The sequence below is a fragment of the Lagenorhynchus albirostris genome, chromosome 3 (genome assembly GCF_949774975.1).
Source record: "Lagenorhynchus albirostris chromosome 3, mLagAlb1.1, whole genome shotgun sequence".
In the NCBI taxonomy this organism is placed as follows: domain Eukaryota; kingdom Metazoa; phylum Chordata; class Mammalia; order Artiodactyla; family Delphinidae; genus Lagenorhynchus; species Lagenorhynchus albirostris.
Genome location: NC_083097.1, coordinates 51,137,864 through 51,157,471, shown reverse-complemented (window position 1 = coordinate 51,157,471; position 19,608 = coordinate 51,137,864). Strand labels below are relative to the sequence as shown.

At 38.1% G+C, this 19,608-nt stretch overlaps 2 protein-coding genes across 2 annotated transcripts in view; one reads left to right on the top strand and one right to left on the bottom strand.

Moving 5' to 3' along the window:
- SREK1IP1 (SREK1 interacting protein 1) overlaps positions 1-19,608 on the top strand; it is an 84,866-nt gene that overhangs the window by 61,907 nt on the left and 3,351 nt on the right. The window lies entirely within an intron of this gene.
- SHISAL2B (shisa like 2B) lies at positions 57-19,020 on the bottom strand. Its single transcript, XM_060143004.1, has 3 exons — positions 18,830-19,020; positions 14,261-14,418; positions 57-181 (listed from the first exon to the last, which is right to left on the bottom strand). The coding sequence occupies exons 1-3, from the start codon at positions 19,018-19,020 to the stop codon at positions 57-59; spliced, it is 474 nt and encodes a 157-aa protein (XP_059998987.1).

Here is a 19,608-nt window from a genome sequence, read left to right as displayed (position 1 = left end):
GAACTCTTTATTTTTGTTGCTCCATCTCTCCAGTGAGCTTTTACAACACAGGATATTTAACAGTAAGCAGTGTTGATTTGTGTCATATCCATTGTTTTTTCTTGAATTATATCATCAGCTTCATAGAATGTTTCATTTGTTGAATTTGAACTGGGGGCTTTGGTTTTTCTATTTGAGCTGCCTGCAAATACACAAAACAAAATGAAATAACTATTTGAAATTATGGCATCAAATCTTACTTTAAAATTTGTCCTTAAAAAAAATAAACTTTTTAGGAATGTTGGAAATATGATGTCCTAAAGACCTTATGGATGAGTGAGAATTGAATCATTTCAAAGTTGTTTTTGAGCATTTTCTCCTGAAAGTCAAATAAGGGAAATACTCAGTAACAGAAGTAAGGATTTCGTTTCCATGCTTACCTTTCTTTCTCCACACTTCCACGGAGGAAACTACACATTTGGTCAGAAGGTAACAATTTCTGGGTTGCTTAATAAAAGTGTGACTGTCCTTATGCATAAAGGGAACAAAACTAAAATCAATCATAATAATTTACAACAATCTTAAGGCTTTGCCATTATAATCAGTTGAGATGTAACATTTAAAAAGAGCATGTTCATCCCACAATCCCATTCACTCGTTCTATATAAATGAGTCCAAAATGCACAAGGGTAGAGGAATGTGGATATTTGTTCATCAGAAGTTAGACTAACAAGCTCATAGCAAAGAAATGGATTATTAATCAATGAATGATGTTAGAAAAATTAAGTGTGAAAATAATGTCATATATTTCACCAAAATATACAAATTTAAATATATTTAAATAATTTTATAATTATGTAAAAGCAGTGCAAGAAATCACAGATGTTACTAATAACCCCCTGTTGCTAAACCCACAGTTCAGCTCACAAGCCACATCTTATTTGACCTATCAGCAGCATTTTCTTTCTTGGCTTCCCAGATGCCACCCTTCCTTGACTCGCTCCTGTGTCACCATTGCTCCTTTTCCATCTTTCTTGTTGGTCCCTTTTCCTCTCCCAAGCATCTTAGGCTGATTAATCCCACAGTTTTTAATACCATCTCTGCTGATGACTCCCAGATATGTATCTCTAACCCACACCTCTCCTGAACTCCAGACTCAACTTGCCATCTCCACTTGGATATCTAGCAGACATCTCCAACTTAGTCCAAAACTAATATTTGGATCATTCCCAGGAAAAAAAAAAAAAAAAAAAGAGCCCAATCCACTTACAGTCTTCCTCTTCTCAATTGCCGGCAACTTCCATGTGTTCAGTTGCTCAGGACAAACACCTCTGTCAGTCTTGGTTCCTCTTCCCTCAACCCCACCACCAATTTATCTGATAGCCTGTTGACTACATTTTTTAAAACACATCCAAAATCAGACCACCTTCACTGCTACCACTGTTCTATTTTCAGCACAACACTCAGAGTGATCCTTTGAAACATAAGTCAAAGCGTGTCCTCTGCAAAGAACCCTCCATTTCACCCAAGTCTTTATAATGGCCTACATGTCCACACACACACACACACACACACACACACACACACACCATTAATCTCCCTGACTTCATCTTTTTCTACTTCATCCTCTCATTCACTCCAACCTCTTTGATCAAACATTTCAGGCATGTTCCAGCCACAGGGCCTTTGCACTGGCTGTTCACTCTGTCTGGCATGCTCTTCCCTCAGATTGTCTGCAGGATAACTCCCTAATTTCCAATCCTTGCTCAGAAGTCACCTTTTCAATGAGACCTAAACACTGTATTTAAAATTGCAACCTACATTCCCCCCACCCCATCCCCAATCCCTTTGCTCTCCAGTTTTTCCCATAGCATTTATTTTCTAATATAATTTACCTTTTTATTATGTTTATTATCTGTCTCCTCTCACTAAAATGTAAGCACCACATGCCAGAGATCTTTTACTATATTTTTCATTGATGATGCAGAAGAATTGCATTGTACATAGCTAATGTTCAATAAATTTGTTGAGTGAAATGATAAGATTGAAAGTGTGGCATAGTAAAAACTTTAAAGTTGTAGATTGCAAAAGACAAGATTGAAAGCCAACTGGGAAGAAATGTTTAGAACACATGATTCATGTCTAACATATAACCAGAATTTACATATCAATATGTAAGACATTAACACCTCTTAATCAGTAAAGAGATGGGCAAAAGATCTACTGAATCTCCAATGTCCTAGTCAGAAAGAAATGTAAATTCAAAAGGTAATTACCATTTTTCATGTCTCAATTAGGAACAGATAAAATCTTTCTTGGCCAAGAGTAATTTAAGTAATTTATTTTACCGTTACAAAAATTCAGAAGAAAAAAAATAAAGCCATATATCGTACCACTCAAGGCTCCACATTTTAAACAAGATACTTTTAATATTAGCCCAGAGAATAATGCCATGCATGTTTCAGGCCTATGGGCAAGATCTGGAAGCTGTAGTGAGACATCATCCTTCAAAACTTATCAATAATATTACCCCTTTGAGTGTTAGTCTATGAAATCAACCCATAGTGGGGGATGTCCTGCTTGGCCCTAGAAAGCAGGGCCAGTGGGATGGCATGATGGGAGTGTAAACTGGTACATTTATTTTTAAGTCTGGAGTGTTCCTACCTTGTGATTTTTGCATGAGGTTCCCAAGGAAACCATAAGAGATGAGCTCTGAAACTTATAAAGATATTCACTGATTCTTTTCAATACCAAAAAAATGTAAGTACCCTAAATTTATAATAGGGAAATTGCTAAATTATCATACATAAGTATGATGCAGCCATTTAATCTGAAAAAGTGATTTCCAAGAAATTTTTAATTACATTGAAAATGCTCAGAATACAATGTTAAGTGAGAAAAGATGCAAAACTATCAGCAATACAATAATAGTTAATACTTTCATAATGTTTCCTCAGAGCATTTACTATCAGCTTCCCTGTGCTTAAAATTCTTTAGGATCAAATCTTAATTTCTTGGTTAGGCTGAGGATGAGCCCTACTTCCCTGTCCCGGCTCAGCTCGCCCCATTCCCTTCCTGGTACTTGGCATTTCAGACATACAGAAATACTGACTGACAGGCTCCCCAGACTTGGCCTGCTCTCTTGCTCTCTCTCTGCCCCATGCCTTTGCATACTTCCAGCTGCCTGATATCCCTAACTCTCTAATCTTTGCTTGAAAAACTCTTATTTGTCCTTTAGGTTTTGGAAAATCTGCTCCAAACCTACCTAAGGGGAAAGGGGACTCACTAGCCAAGAGGTTTCACTATTAGAAGTAGCTTTCCTCTACTTTTTTGCCATCTAGTTTCTCTTCTTATGTGACTTTTTCACTTTTTTTCTTTAGATAAGTCTAAGCCTCACCTTTAAGTGTGTTCATACTGCCTGGCTTTGCCCATTTATAACTAATTGTATAGACTGCTTTCTAGAGTCACTGAGGACATCCCTCACTATGGGTGGTTTTCATAGATCAACACTCAAAGGAGCAATATTATTGATAAGTTTTGAAGGATGATGTCTCACTACAGCTCCCAGATCTTGCCCATAGGCCTGAAACATGTGTGGCATTATTCTCTGGGCTAATATTAAAAGTATCATAATTTTAAAATATAGGGCCTAGAGCGGTACAATATATGGCTTTATTTCATTACATCTGAACTCTTTTGGTGTTAAATTAATGTTCTACTTCTAAACATCCCATCATAATGTTTTGACTATATAATTTGATTTTTAAACAAAAACAACAAAAAGTTAATTTGTTATAGGCACAACATTTTCTAGCCTGGCAAGTAGCTCTTTGCCCAGTCAGCAAGCAAAATTGTTTAAGATAAATGGAGTAGGGAAAGCTAGCATGAAAATTTGATGACCTGATAAATTCTTGACTGTTATTTGCAAAGTAGACTTTAAAAGATATATGGATTCAAATTTAACTACTAAATACTTAAGTAATGGGGTATATATATATATATAGAGAGAGAGAGAGAGAGAGAGAGAGAGAGAGAGACCCTTGAAACTATTTTCCTTATATAACATTTGTAACATTTGAAAAACAAAATGTTTGTAGGCTTATTTTTATTGGTTCAGTATCGTTTGTACTCTCCGGTATCACAGCAGGTAAAGGTAAAAGACCAAGGATTTAAGATGTAAATTAGTTTCATATTATCTGGGCAGAATTTGTATCTTATATAAGCATTTCTTTTCTTTGTTTATTGAAGTATGGTTGATTTATATCATATTAGTTTTAGGCATACAACATAGTGATTCAATATTTTTATAGATTATACTCCATTTAAAGTTATAAATATTAGCTATATTCCCTATGCTGTACAATAATATATCCTTGTAGGTTATTTATTTTATACATAATAGTTTGTGCCTCTTAATCCTCTTCCCCTATCTTGCCCCTCTAGCATTTTTTTAAACATCTAAAATTTTTTTTTTTTCCTGGTACGCGGGCCTCTCACTGTTGCGGCCTCTCCCGTTGCGGGGCGGACGCGCAGGCTCAGCGGCCATGGCTCATGGGCCCAGCCGCTCCGCGGCATGTGGGATCTTCCCGGACCGGGGCACGAACCCGTGTCCCCTGCATCGGCAGGCGGACTCTCAACCACTACGTCACCAGGGAAGCCCAAACATCTGAAATTTTAACCTTTTATTTGAAATCCTGGAAGTCTGAAGACTATAACATTTGATTAATTCAAGTCCTTCATGTTTCCTAAGGTTTTTACATACTTAAATTCTTAATATTCTAGTGAGACTTTCAAGGTGGTTTTTCTACCTTGTCACATACAGGGTTTTTTTTTCTTTTTATGGGAGTTAAACTCAGGAATTTATTTCCTCACTTAGTTTGGGGTTCTCTCTAAGAACCCCTTAGTCTGGGGTTCTCTCTTAAGCCATCTCTATTCTGACAACTCTGGTTTCCATTAAGCGTTTTTCTGGAAACAACTGAATGAGTTTAACCTGTCTACTGCCCTCTGAGATTTAAAGGCTTGCAAAATACATTCCAGTATCCTATCAATAGATTTTCCTTCATCTAGGACTTGTAAAACCCCCCACTCCCCAGCCCTGATTCATTATTTCCTTGACTACTGGATCCTTCTAACCAGTGCAGGTACAAAGATCATTTCTTAGATTGGCTTCTTAAGGCAATGCAGTTCCCCTAACCAAACTGATTTGCTACAGGAACAAGAAAAGATTTGATATAAACACCATACTGACACTATTTGAAGCAGGAGCTTTGATTAGCAAGTCAACACCCTGGTGTTCCCTCTCTTCCTGCAGCTTATAAAAGTCCAAACGTGCTTTCAATGTATATCCCTCTGGTAAGATAGAATTAATTGGGCATATTATGGAAAAAACAACTGCTGTAAGTGGGCTGTGCTGTAGTGATATCAGAGTCCAGCTAACTGCATCCCTTTGGAATGATTTTAAAAGAGAGAAGAGGAAAAGTCTCAGCAACCTCACCTTTTCCTAGTTTTCCTTTAATAAATAGAAACGAATTTCTTAACCAACAGAGTAGAGATAAAACCAGCTGCCTCTTCTGTCACGAGGTTACAACACGGATTAAATTTTAAACAAGAAATCTGTTATACCATTGAGCTCTTAAGGGATTTGTTACATATAAAGGGTTTTTTTTTATTTAATTTCTCCTTTTCTTTACCTGAGTGCCGACTGGGAAGATCCAACATCACTGTGCTTTCCTGGGTTGACATTAGTTGCTCTTTCTGCTGCTAGTGTCCCATTTTTATTCTTTTCTTCAGTCTGGTCATCATATGTAAGTCTCAACCTTCCTTTAATCCTATACCTCTCAGCCTGGCATTTAAATTAAAGCTTTGTTTTGGCCTTTGCCAAAATTTAAATGCAATTCATCAAGCAAATAAAATTCACCATTTAAATTAAATTCATCAAACAAAATCTGCCTATCCTCATCACAAACTAGGCCAATATATTTTTTCTATAATAGTTAAATTTTACATTCATTTTCAGAAGCATTCCTCAGGGATCCATTTATCCTATAAATCTTCTATGAACTCTGCTCTTACCTGCCATTTCAAAATATCAAAAGAATGCTGGGCCCTCTGCAGGTCTCATCTCCTGGCTATGTGGCAGAGCGATAATTAAGCTTTTCTGCCATTATCTGCCTGTGTCCTTCTAGCTTCTGCATTACCTATCTGCTGCCCAACAGCAGCTTCAATGACTAATCAGCTGGCTCACTTTAGTAGAAATCTACACATCCCACTCACCCTGCATTTCTTTCTAGTGGAAACAAGCAATCTTAAATTTGCACCCTAAAAGTGTTCTTTATTTACTAGGGGACATTTTCTCTTTAAATTTAATACGATGCAAAGAACTGGATCTGAGGTAAATGGTGAAGTGAGCAAAACTTGCCTACTGACCTCCTGACCTACTGACTTCTCCCTTCTTCAATGCCCTGCCTTCCCCTTGAGGATACGCAGGTATCTCGTGTAAATACAGTTAAAAATTCATTGTGAAAGTTAGAATCTTAGACTTGCCCTTTTGCTTTGCCCATCCATCAAGGAATGAAGGCAGTTCTCTCCAGAAATGTTTTTCCTACCCTATTTTTTCCACAATTGGACTTTTTTTTTTCTTTTCTGCATTGTTAAATTCAACTATAGATGACTAACATAGCTCACAAAGGAATTTGGCTGATATTTTAAATCCTTTAAATGGATTTTCACAATTGAGAGACTGGCTTCTATTTTGCTTTTTGGTTCCAGCATCAGCCAGCATTGCTTAACCCTGCTCCCTGAGGAGGACTCACAAATGCTAAAAGTAGCAGGAGCTCTGCTGAGCAATTTGGTTTTCTACATTCTAGAAACAAAAAGAGTTGTAGGAAATTCCAGACTCATTATTTTCAGTAGAAAGGCCCCTTTAGGAGACACAAGTGACCTTTTCTGCCATTGAGTTCAAATTACCCCATCTTCTACTAAGATCTCAGTGAGTTTTTAAAGCCTCTCTGAAACAAAGAATGGCATTTAAAAATAATGTGGCAGCGTAATTAATAAATGTGTTGAGTAGAATTTGGTTGAAGCAATGTTAAGGCTACTAAGAAAAATAGCTCCCAAAGTTATCTATAAATTTAGTACAAAACCCTTCAAATTGCCACTTGATTTTTAAAAATTTGACAATGTGATTCAGAAGTTTATTTGGAATACTGAAACAAGAGTAGCTAAGAAACTTTGAAAAAGAAGCATAATGGGAAGGAAGAGAAAATCTTCCCTAATTAGATATTAAATTATATAGCTACAATAATTTTTAAAGTATATTATTGGCTTAAGAATAAACAGACTGATAAATTTAACAGAACAGAAAGTCTAAAAACAGATCCCAGTATATATAAGAATTTAGTTGATGACAAAGGTGACATTTTAAATTGGCAAGAAAACAAGGATAGATTTCCCAATAAATATTTAGACAATTGGCTCATTTGTAAAATAAAAATAAAGGCATATCCCTACCTCACACTTTACACAAAACTTTTAATTCCAGGATTATTAAAGATTTAAATGTTAAAAAACAAGTGAATGTGTGTATTGTATTAGAAGAAAATATAGGTGAATATCTTTATATCTTAAAGTGAAGTAAGAACTTTCTAAGTATGAAATTAAAGGAAATCACAAAAGGAGAAACTTCTACAGTTGAAAAATTGTCACATAAAATTAAAAAGGGAACAACTATGAAAAATACTTGCAATATATGTGAAAAAGAATTTAGTTACTGTATGGAAAGTTCCTATAAAGCAATGAAAAATGAACACCCCCATAGAAAAATGTGTATAAGATATGAGCAACAATATACCACAAAGAAAATGACAAATAAATATGAGAATGTCCACCCTTGCTCGTAATTAGATAAATTTAAAATAAAACACTGTATTGTTTCCCTCAGTGAAATTAGTAAGATATATATCTTTTGAAATAAAAATACTCATGAAATAGTACTTTTCTGGAGGACAGTTAGCAATTTGTATCCAAAGACTTTTATATGTACCAAATCTTTGGTTAGCAATTCCATTCCTAGGGATTTATGCTAGGAAAATACTTCAATGTTCAATGCTTGTGTATAATAGAAAAAAATGGAAGCTAGTTCAAAGTCAATAATTTAATAAAATATGATATACCCAGACTGGTTTTTAAACACCATTCCAACTAAAAGGGCAACTTCTTGGAGACTTCTTGGAAAAATGGCAGATTTCAGGGCTGGAACAGGAAAAGCACAGGCTGCTCAAGAACATTTTGTGACAGAGAGCAAAAAAAAATGCTCAAAAAGTGATGGACATATTTCAAAAGGATATAGGACCCAGTTTAAAGGGGCTCCCACAGGCCAAATCTGAGATAATTTAAGAATCAATAAATGATGATAGTAATAGACTATTTTAGAATAAAGAATCTGAGTCCATACTGATATTAATAAATTAATTAATAGGTAAATAGGGGGAAAGGGAAAGCTCTTCCTTGTAGTAGAATAACAACTAATAAACACAGAAGGAATGATGAGGTTAGAAAATCACCATTTCATAGCTATCATAATAATAATTCTAAAATTATCTTGAAATTTTGAATAAAAAGATTCAGTCAAGAGCCATCAATGGGTGCGTGAAAGTTGGAGGAGGAACAGGATTTTTTCATACCTCCCAACAAATTACTTAGTAATGGCAAAAGGAAAAATAGTAACTTTGTATATTCATATATATATATATATATATATCTGACTCACTTTGCTGTATAGCCAGAAACTAACACAACATTGTAAATCAACTATACTTCAATTGAAAAAAAGAAAGGTAAAAGGATGATTTAAAATAAAAATAAGTTTCAAAAAACAAAAAGAAAAGACTAAAGAAATATAACTAATTACAAGATGTAACTCTGGACTAGATCGTAGATAAGAAAAAAATAGCTATTTAAGGATATTGGAAAATTTTAATATGAACTGCAGATTAGATAATATTACTATATCACTGTTACATTTCCTGACTTTGATAAATGTACTGTAATACTATGTAGGGAAAAAAAATCCTTGTTCCTAAGAAACACATACTGAAATATTTGTGGTTAAAAAGCATGATATCTGCAAATTATTTTCAAATGGTTCAGAAAATATACACCAAAAGAAAGTCAATTTTGAAAAAAGTGAGGTAAAATATTAACAATTAGTAAATCTGGGAAAAGGTATGCAACCTTTTCTATACTTTTCTTGCAACTTTTCTGGAAGTGTGAACTATGTCAAAATAAAAGAATAAAAATTCGTAGCACTCCATCAAGGTAATAAAACGTAATCATTAAAAGTGGTGTTTATTTATTGGCAAACGATGATGTCATTGTTCAGCGAAAAAAGAAAAGCTGTTATAGGATTCGTTTTTTTCCCAATTTTGTTATATAAACATGTATCTATAGATATATAGAAAAAAATCCATGAAGGATATTCACCGTGGTGTTAATATCTGTTATCTCTGTGTGGTGGGATCGTGGATGAAGTTATTTGTTTATTTGTTTTTCTATATTTTCTAATTTTCCTAAAATGAAAGTGAATTAAGGGAAAGGTTTTCTTTCCAGGGGTATAAGGGTGTCTTCTAAGAAGAAATATAGTAGACTATTCTGAACGGTCCAAGTCCCATTTTGCTCACAGGCAGAACAAACAATTGTATACACAATCGTCAAATTTGCTTGCTTTCTCAGTATTCTATATATAATTTATGCTTTTCTCCTAAACAACCTGTGCCTTACTGCTGATTTGCTTACCCTTTTCCATTTATATTGCCTGCCCTTGCAAAAGAGACAACCAAATAATAGATAATTGGAGTTGTCTATTATTCCCATACAACAATATTATTTTATTTGTGTCAAGCAGCTCTACTCTCTGCCCTTCTTATTTTCATCAAAAACTCTGCTTCTAAAAACCCTCTCGATTCTCCACCCCTCTCCACAGCCCTAGGGTGTCAATGGATACTCAAAACCGCAGGATGAATATATTTTATCTTCTTGGAGCATCAGTTTTACTCAGAAATGGAAAGGATATAATGTTATTATTAGAGTACAACAAGTCATTATATTAGCAATCAAATTAAAAATTCCCACAATTTAAAAAATATAATGGGCAACTTCACATAATTTAAAGCTCACAAGCCAGGGCTTTCCATTCTAACCCTTGGAATTCTGGAGGTAGACATTCCTTTCTTATCCACCTTTAAGGATTCTCCAGTGGAAAAGTTTGGGAAGCAGGGATCTAAGACATTCATCCCTTTAATTGCTCCCCCATTAACCATTAATTCTTCCACGTCTGATGAAATGAGCCCTCGCCCCAGGGGTGTCTACTCAGAAAGATGCCCTTCACACAGCCATCTTCTGCTCAGAACTGTTTGTCCAATACAGTACAATTTACAAACCACGGTATTCTTTTAAACATTGGCATTTGATACAGGCGTAACTCAAAACACAAAAGTTAAAAAGAAAGAAAATGATTATGGAACACAATGTAAAGACCGATCAATTGCTTAGCAATAGAACCTCTGTACAAAGTGAGCCCTGGAGGTAGCCCAATTAAACTCTACAGGCACTACCAGAGAGAGACCTGCTATTTTCAGGATCAATTCAAAATGTATAAAGTCTTAAATTGTATACATTAAAAATAATGAACCCCAATAGAACAAAGGTACATGAAAGAAAAATCTTGGCAAAATAGTCTAAGATTAGACTATTGTTAAAAAAACAAAATTCAGCGGAGTGAATTTGAAGACCTAGTTGGCTTTATCCAACGACTTGTGAATTGGACAGCATCCCATCTAACAAGTAGAAAGGGGCTCTGAGAAGATGTAGGAAATGAAGAGTCTTATAGGCAGAAGGGGATAGGACAAGGAAGTCATAAACAAAAGAAAGGATTTTTTTTCAGGCAGGTCACCCTCCTTTAGGGGAGGGGCAGGGGTCTATCCTGAAGATTACCTTACTAGTGTTGATCAGGAAATTCCAGACGGATAGGTTTAAAATTTCACTCCTGGGAGAGGCTGAAACTGCAGTGAGGTAAGGTTTTGGTTTGCTGATGTGGGGCTTAGCACAAAGGGCTCCGTTTTGGGCCTGTTGTTTCTTCTTTAATGCTACTGTCATTTACAGAAACAAAAAAGTCCAGTGCCTTAAGTCAGTTTTAGTATGTGCACAAAAGCACGTTTCCCTTTAGGCCATTCAAATTGCCTATAATGAAAAAAGTCTCAATTCTAAAAATTAAAATAATGGGAGGCCGACTCTTAAGAACAGATAGTTTTCAAAGAAAGGAGTGGTAACTGGTGAAACCAATTTTCCTCCAATGTAATTTTACTTGCTTAATTATTACACAAACATAATGTTCCTAACCTTTAAGGCATTCCTTAAGTGGAATAAAGCCTTGTTTTCTCACTAGCTAGAACACTGACATTTATCCCTCGGTGGGAGAATCACTGGAATGAAGCATGCATATTTAACGATAGGCACAGCAATGGTTTTTAATTATCACTTTGAAGGGTCGCTTTCAAATATGAACCGTTTTCTCTTCCTATTCCAGGTGACATTTGGATTACCTATTTCGTTTTCTGCTCTCCACTATGTCTTATTTGGTTAATGTCAACCAAAGGGCCCAAAATCATCTAATTTGAAAGCAGCAGAAGGCAATGATCATATAAAATTCTGCCTTACCAAGAGTAAGCACTCAGGAAAGGTGTATTGAATTAATTTGCTGACTTGATAAACAGTGTTTTTCAGAGGGCCAGAGTGGGGATATTTCATTGTAAGAAAGTAGCCTCAACTAACTACATAGGATGTGCACTCATGGATCTCCTTAGCTAAAGAGCCATAAGACTACAAAGACTTGAGTCAACAAGCCAACTAATTCTGTTGCTGGGCTCTCAGATCCAGCTTGAAATAAAATTCTGGAGCAGTCCCTGAGATAGATCAGGAAAAATAATCAATTTTTATTTAGCACACTGCATTGTATAGAAGAGGCACTCAGTGAATGTTTGATGACTATAATGGTGACAATAAACATGTTCCTTTGATCACCTACGACAGAGGTGCAGTGCTACTTCATTCAATTCATTCAACAAACATTTGTTGTGTTCTAAGCACTAGAGAAACAGTAGTGAGCAAACAAGACAAAAATTTCTGCTTTCCTGGAACTTACTTTCTAGTTGGAGTAGAGAAAAATTGGACAACAGGTAAGTAAAATATATAGTTGATTAGTGGTAAGTGCTTAGGAGAAAAGTAAAGCAGGAAGAAGGCATGAAATGTTGAAGTTAAAGATGCAGATTGAGTGACCAGGGAAGAACTCCCTGGGAAGGTGACTTTTAGTAAAGATTTAAAGAAAGTAAAAGTGGGGGAAAAACATTCCAGACAATGGGCACAGCATGCGCAAAGGCCCTGAGGCAGGAATTTCAAGGAACAGCAAAGAGGCCAAGGTGGCTGGGCATAAGATGCTAGAAATAAAGGTGTAAAGGGCAGACCACAAAAGCCCCCATAGTTCACATTTAGGACTCCATATCTATTGAAAGATGGGAAGCAATTAGGGTTTTGACCAGAGTAGTGACCTGACCTGACTTAGGTTTTACCAGGCTCACTCTGGCTTCTCTGTGGAGAGTAGGCAGCAGGGGAGCAAGGGCAGGGCAGGAAGAGGAGCTATTTGTTTTAAAATGCAGAGTCTGGAGTTGGTGGTTTTAACAAACTCCCTAAGTGATTCTTACACACAATAAAATTTAAGAACTGATACTTTAAATTATCTAAGCAATTGAGACAAAAATTATTTTACTTTTTGATTATTTGATAATCCACTGCTTCATTTTGCCTGTGGAGAAACGGAGTCTAAGCCATCGGACTAAATTCAACTAACAACTGGTCAATTCGGCCATGTAATCTCCAAACAGTACTTCATAAAAAGAACTCCAAAGGGATCTTGGCTTCTTGCTTTGTGATACAGGGCACCCTCTGAGGTCTCTACAGAGAATAAAACTAGAGCTAAAGTAATCATGCGGTGCTGGTGTATTTGAGAAGATCGCAGATCATGTACTCCATAAACATGTTTCTGCATTCAGCTAAAATGGAGCATATGGGAAGGAAATTTTCTAAATTTTTTGGAAGAAAGTTTTTCACTTTCTTTTTAAATAGAAGTTAGTGAGCACCTGTGTCTTATTCTAAACATATATATCTGTAATATAGAGATTCTAAATTTTTATTAAAAATATATTCAAAATACGTATATCTAAATAAAATTCATGATCACTACTTTTAAAATACACTAATAGAAATTTATATTCACAAAAAAATTTAACAATTCTTTCTGTTTCATAATGATAATGAGTAGTATGTGTAGCACATTATAATTAAGATAACAAAGAGACTCAGTTCTGAAAACCTTACATAAACATTTCTACTTTATACTTGCACTACACACACAAACACACACATACACATACCTGTATAGCGTAACTAGTTTGTGATCTATTCAAGAACAAAGACTGACTTCTATTTATTCTTTAGTTTCTTTTATATGACTCTGAATTACTTAATACACCTCCTCTGAATTCTGCATACCATAGGCACACAGGTAATGCCTAACTGACTACTGACTAACCAATCTAGAGCAATGCAACACTGACAATTAATTATCGAATATTTTGTTCCTCTATCTATTTGACTTCCTTGGCTCCATCAAAAACAAAATTTAAAAATTCCAAGAGGATACAACCTTTAAAACTGAGAGACACATAAATAAATTAAAGTGGATTTACTGGATCAGTGTATTATTTTTTCATGAGAATATTTACATCCTACCACTGTTTTTCCTTGGGCACAATCCCTCCAAGGTATTTCATCATTAAGACCTAATTTAACGTGAAGTTTTATAAAGACATATAATAAACTGAATTTTTTTTTTTTTTTTTTTTTTTTTTTTTTTTTTTTTTTTGCGGTACGCGGGCCTCTCACTGTTGTGGCCTCTCCTGTTGCGGGGCACAGGCTCCGGACGCACAGGCTCAGCGGCCATGGCTCACGGGCCCAGCCGCTCCGCGGCATGTGGGATCTTCCCGGACCGGGGCACGAACCCGTGTCCCCTGCATCAGCAAGCGGACTCTCAACCACTGCGCCACCAGGGAAGCCCAATAAACTGAATTTTTAAAAAGCATTCATTGCTAACAGAATGATCTGTCACCCAGGCACAGGTTATTATTTTGAACAGACTACAGGTAATTGGTTACAAATAACAGTTACTGATTACCTTCTTGAGTGGAAATAGCCTCTAGGTGTTGAAGTTTAAGGCCAGTGTCTAATCTCTGAGGCTTTGTATACAGAAATAAGTAGCAAAGAACACAGACGCTGATGACAAAGGCAAGTAAAACAAGGGCAGCAATTCCCAGTCCAATCAGAGCGCCAATGCTGAGGAAAACAGAAAAAACACTGTGACTGTCACACAAACTTGTTTGCACATAAAACAAAGGTTTAAATATTGTTAATACTTGCTTCAGTCATTCATACCAAATTATGTTTTATTATAAACAGTATATGATTGAAATCTATGGCTCACCTTTTTCTACCATCAAATTCTTATGATATTTCTCTATACATTTTTATGTTAATATTGGTATAGAATACCATGTGAATTCATATTACAGTAAAAGGTCACATGATTCTCTAGGGATGGTTCAAAAACATTTCTATCAGATAAACCTCTATTATTAATATATTTTAGGAGGAAAGATTAGGTTCACCAATAAAAGATGAATAGAAAGATATCTACCTCTGCAAAAACAGTGAAACAAATGTTTACCGGAAGTGTAGAACTTTTATTTTGGAGACATGTATGGGAGTTATCATGTATTAATATACAAAACCACAACCATTACAAGAGAGGAGAACAAAGTTTAATTAAAGGAAAGCAATGTTTATGAAAGTTATGTAAAGTTCATATTCAATCTGAATTTTTCCTTTCTAAAAGAGCATAACACCAATAGCTTCTAGCATTTAGGAAGAAACCCTTGTACTTTCCTCTAAAAATGCAGTGTAAATATGATATTATTTGCACTAAATTTGTAACAATTCCTTCTGATACAGTTATCTATAAGTCTAATCACTTGAGAAATAATACAATTTTCAGAAACCTGTGAACTTATTTTTAAATGGGAAAAGAAGTTTGGAAAAAAGAAAATTATCTTGCAAGACTAATATGCAAACATATGTACTTTACTTTCATGAGCAATATGTATGTGTGGGTATGTACATACCTATAATTAGATTTTAAGCTGCTTAAGAGCAGATGCTTCTATTGACTTTCCCATAGTCATGTGCACACTTATTAAAAGTGTTTAATAGAGTATTTAGCTTGTAATTAATGTTTCATAAATGGAAATAAACGATAATTGACTGGTGCTTGGTCCATTAGTAGTCATTGAAAAGTAATCATCATTGAAAAGTAACAATCATTGAAATGATCACTGAAAAGTAGTGATCTTTTCCTTCATTATTTTCCTGTCTTGCCTTTCAGCTTCTACTATTTCCCAGAGATTAGGGCGCGAACAAATGTGACATGCCAAAAGTGAGGGAAGGGAGAATTTGACCAGGGGTGCTAGGTGTGTCACTGCTTTGGGAGGAAGAACAAAATTAAAAGTGAGGGGCTGGGCTTCCCTGGTGGCGCAGTGGTTGAGAGTCCGCCTGCCGATGCAGGGGACACGGGTTCGTGCCCCGGTCCGGGAAGATCCCACATGCCGCGGAGCGGCTGGGCCCGTGAGCCATGGCCGCTGAGCCTGCGCGTCCGGAGCCTGTTCTCCGCAATGGGAGAGGCCACAACAGTGAGAGGCCCGAGTACCACAAAAAAAAAAAAAAAAAAAAAAAGTGAGGGGCTAAGCTCATCCTACTTATCCTTAATTTAAGGAGATAAAGCCCCCTTGCAATTTAGAGATTGCCTCCTGAGCCAGACATGGGGGCAGACTTCAAAAGATTCTTGTGCTTGTTAATTACTATCAGCCCAGTTCCCCTAGCCCTGCACAGAAGTGAAGACTGGGTAATTTTCTGGCTAGAGTCAGTATATAGTTGCATATTTAAATTGGAGTTTGCCCTCACTTGATGCCCTCTCTTCCAAGAGGTAGACTCCCTGGCTCTGGCAACTCCTCTTTCATGCTTGTTTGCACCAAAGCTGACTTTTGTAGATCATATGTGTAGGGAGGGTTAGGACTGCACAGACACATGGGAACATAATCCACTTAATTAACATTATCTGCTTCATAAAGCAGCTAGGAGGCCAGACATCTGGAAAGATCCCTGAAATGAGAACCCGGTTATTAAAAACATCTTCAAAGTGAAAAAATAATTTAGTCAATTAAAAGTAAAATTGTCAACTTAATTAAATTCAATGTATGTATTACAGACTTCACATGTACACAGTTTAAAAACCAGGCCACATGATTGGAAGGAAAAACAAAAACAAAGCATGTCACTTCTTCCTGTTATAAAAGGATGTTCTTCATAATCCTGACAAACTGTTTCACTGTCATAGTTCCACTTTATAGAAATGTTGCTTTATGCACGCAAAACTCTAGATAAAGATGGAGCTCTGGGAATCTCCTAAAATATTCATTTCAACACATAACTTATTGAACTCAAGTGTAGCCCTGTGCAACACACATTATTTTCCTAGGTCCTGAAGGTTTCCAAAGGAAACCCTTAGAGGTTAGGGATTTATAAGAGGAGAAGAGATGGGAGTGGGCCAGACACAGAAAAGGGAGAATTATGCTTTCCTCACAGCACCATAGGGCAGTTTGCTTTGCAGTCCCTGAGAGAGGGTCTGTAGCTGCTGTCACATTAATGAATTCTCCTACTTAGCAACTTCATTCACCTGGAGGTACCGTACCTGTGCCTTTCTGCAGTGGCTGCAGAATCTCAGAACAAATGCTAATGACTTCTGGGATATTTTTCACAGTTGGACTATTTTAAATTAGGGGAGAGAGCAAAGAATATGAGGGAAATGAAGTTCTAAATTTTTACCTTCCCTTTGTGTTCTCAGAGCTCAATAACTAAGGAAGAACCCCAGGTGGGTTTTTTTTTTAACATCTGTATTGGAGTATGATTGATTTACCATGGTGTGTTAGTTTCTGCTTTATAACAAAGTGAATCAGCTATACATATACATATAGAAACCCAGGTTTAACATTGCCAACTGATGCCATCAGTTGAAATGATTTTTATATTTCCCAGGAACTGAGCTGCATTGTCAATGCTAAATGAAGACCCCAGCAAGCTGTTCATTCCTTTGGGCCCTCATAAACCTTAGGAAGGTTTTCTATCCTCTGCTGCTTGTCACTTTGGAACTATTCAGGGACCTGAGAATCCCAGGCACTTTTCCAATTGAGTTTGACTTAAGAGTTGCCAGTCTCTCATGGAGGTGCTGCCACCATTATTAACACCTCCAAAGACTCAGAGCCAGGCTACTATGTTATTTTCCAAAAGGCCGGATAATATGCCAGTGCAATACAAATTGCTTCCCCAAGTAATAGGGATAAATTGTCATCATTTCCTGTTCTGGCATGATACAAATTTGTTAGTTGAACTTGTTGGTAAGTAGGCACTCCTTCTGAGATTTTTTTGAAGCTTGCAGTGTGCAAAAACAAATGACTTTATTGCTCTAAGAAATAACATTTAAAGTCATTTGCTGTAGACTTGACATGTGTGCTAAAGTCTGGACCATGGTAGGAGATTGGGAGAACTAATACTCTTCTTCTTACTTAGCAGAGTTAGCCTCTCTCTCTCTCCCAGACATAAGCTAATTTGTCAGTAACAGTTTGAGGTGGGGTGGCAGTTCTTTCCTGTAACCCTGGCACCCCATTCATTCTCCAGTCAAAATGAAAGAATCAGGTTCTAAGTCTGCAGTCCTTTGGAGTGGAGGGGGGAAAAGCATTTCGTAATGAAAATATCTGTGTAAATACGAATTGGAATATGTTAAATTACCATCATAGGAAAAAGAGGCAAGAAAGACACCACCTTTGAAAGTCTCTTCACTTTCCAGCAATGGCCAAAGAGCTCAAGTGTTGAGAAAGGGGGTGTCCTGCAAAGGTTCAACGGAGTGTGTAATCACAGCAACTGAAACTCTTCCTCTCTGTGGGTCTCCACTTCTGTTTGGGGGTCTGTGTGAGATCAACTGAGAGGGCAAATTACAAAGCCCTGTTGCCTGTGCATGTCGAAACATACACACACACACACACACACACACACACACACACACACACACACACACACACACACACACACACACACACACACCCTTTCTTGATACTTTAAATGATACAGCCAATTCCTTCTCACTGGCAAAGAGGCTTAAAATACTCTGATCTTTGGTTAACACATTGAGTCTCAAAGGAGCTCCTTTTCCATTCAAATGCACCAAATGCCCAAACAAATAAAAAAGAGAATTAAAACCTCCTCCTTAAGTTATGTGCTTGTCTTTCTCTGCCCGCAGAGCCGCAGGCCTCGGACTGGTGCCGGCGAGAGAGAGTGAAGAGTAGTCCGCTCCCGCCGGGCGGCCCTGCTTGCGCTCTGGGCGCAGAGCCCGCTCTCCTCCCGCGCGCGCCTCGCCCGGGGACCCCGGCGTATTCACACTTCTGGCGCCACTGCCCGACCCTCGCCGGATGGGGGTGGCACCGAGTGGGTTCTCTGCAGGGCCCTCATCAGCCCTCGGAGGCTCCTGTCCCCCCGGGGGGATCCGAGCAGGTCGTAAGGACGCGGGCGACCTCCCTCCTCCCGTCGTGGCACGACTCGTCGCCTCCCCAGCCCCATGGCCGCCAGCCCCCTGCCTACCCACCTGAGGCTCCACATGTAGCTGTGCTTGTAGGGGAAGTAGCTGCCCGGCTCACTGCAGCAGTACTTGAGGTCAGCGAAGCCACAGCAGTAGATGAGGGTGGCCCCCTCGCCGCGCTGGGGACACTGGAAGGGCTCCACGAAGCTGCGGTTGAGGCTGTAGTAGCCGGAGCACACCCGGCTGGCCTCGCTCATCTCGGGCGGCTGCGGGCAGGGGCACGCTAAGCCCCCGATCTGCCCTGGCAACAAACGTCCCGCCCCGCCCGCGGACCCCTCCGGCCGTGCTCGCCTCTTGCGATGCAGGGCTGACTGCCTGGGCGGTCAGCCTGGGGCGCGCCTCTTCTGCTCGCTCTCCTCCCCTCGTCCCCATGGTGTCTGGTCGCTTTACACGCGCTTCTCCCTCCCGCTACTGAGTGGTCCTATTATCTACCGATCTCCGGCCCTGTACCTTTTTCTCCCTCTCCCTTTGTCTGCTTTCTCCACATTCTCCTGACGTCTCCACTTTTCCTCAATTGACGGAGGCGTCCCCACTCCATGCCAGAAAGAGATTCCACCTGAAGGAGAACGGGAGGTGTGGTGTGGGACGTGTTTGCCCTCTGAACGGATGCAGGCCAAAGTTGAAATTCCCTTTGCCTAGGGACAGGGCAGATGGGTTTCAGGCAAACGAGCAGGGCCGGGGAAGCAGGGTAGAGGGCAGAACAAAAGGCACTGAACTACCAGTGAGGGGCTGTTGAGAAGTACCCCTTCTTCTTTGAGAAGTATGTGTAAGATGTTAAAATCTGC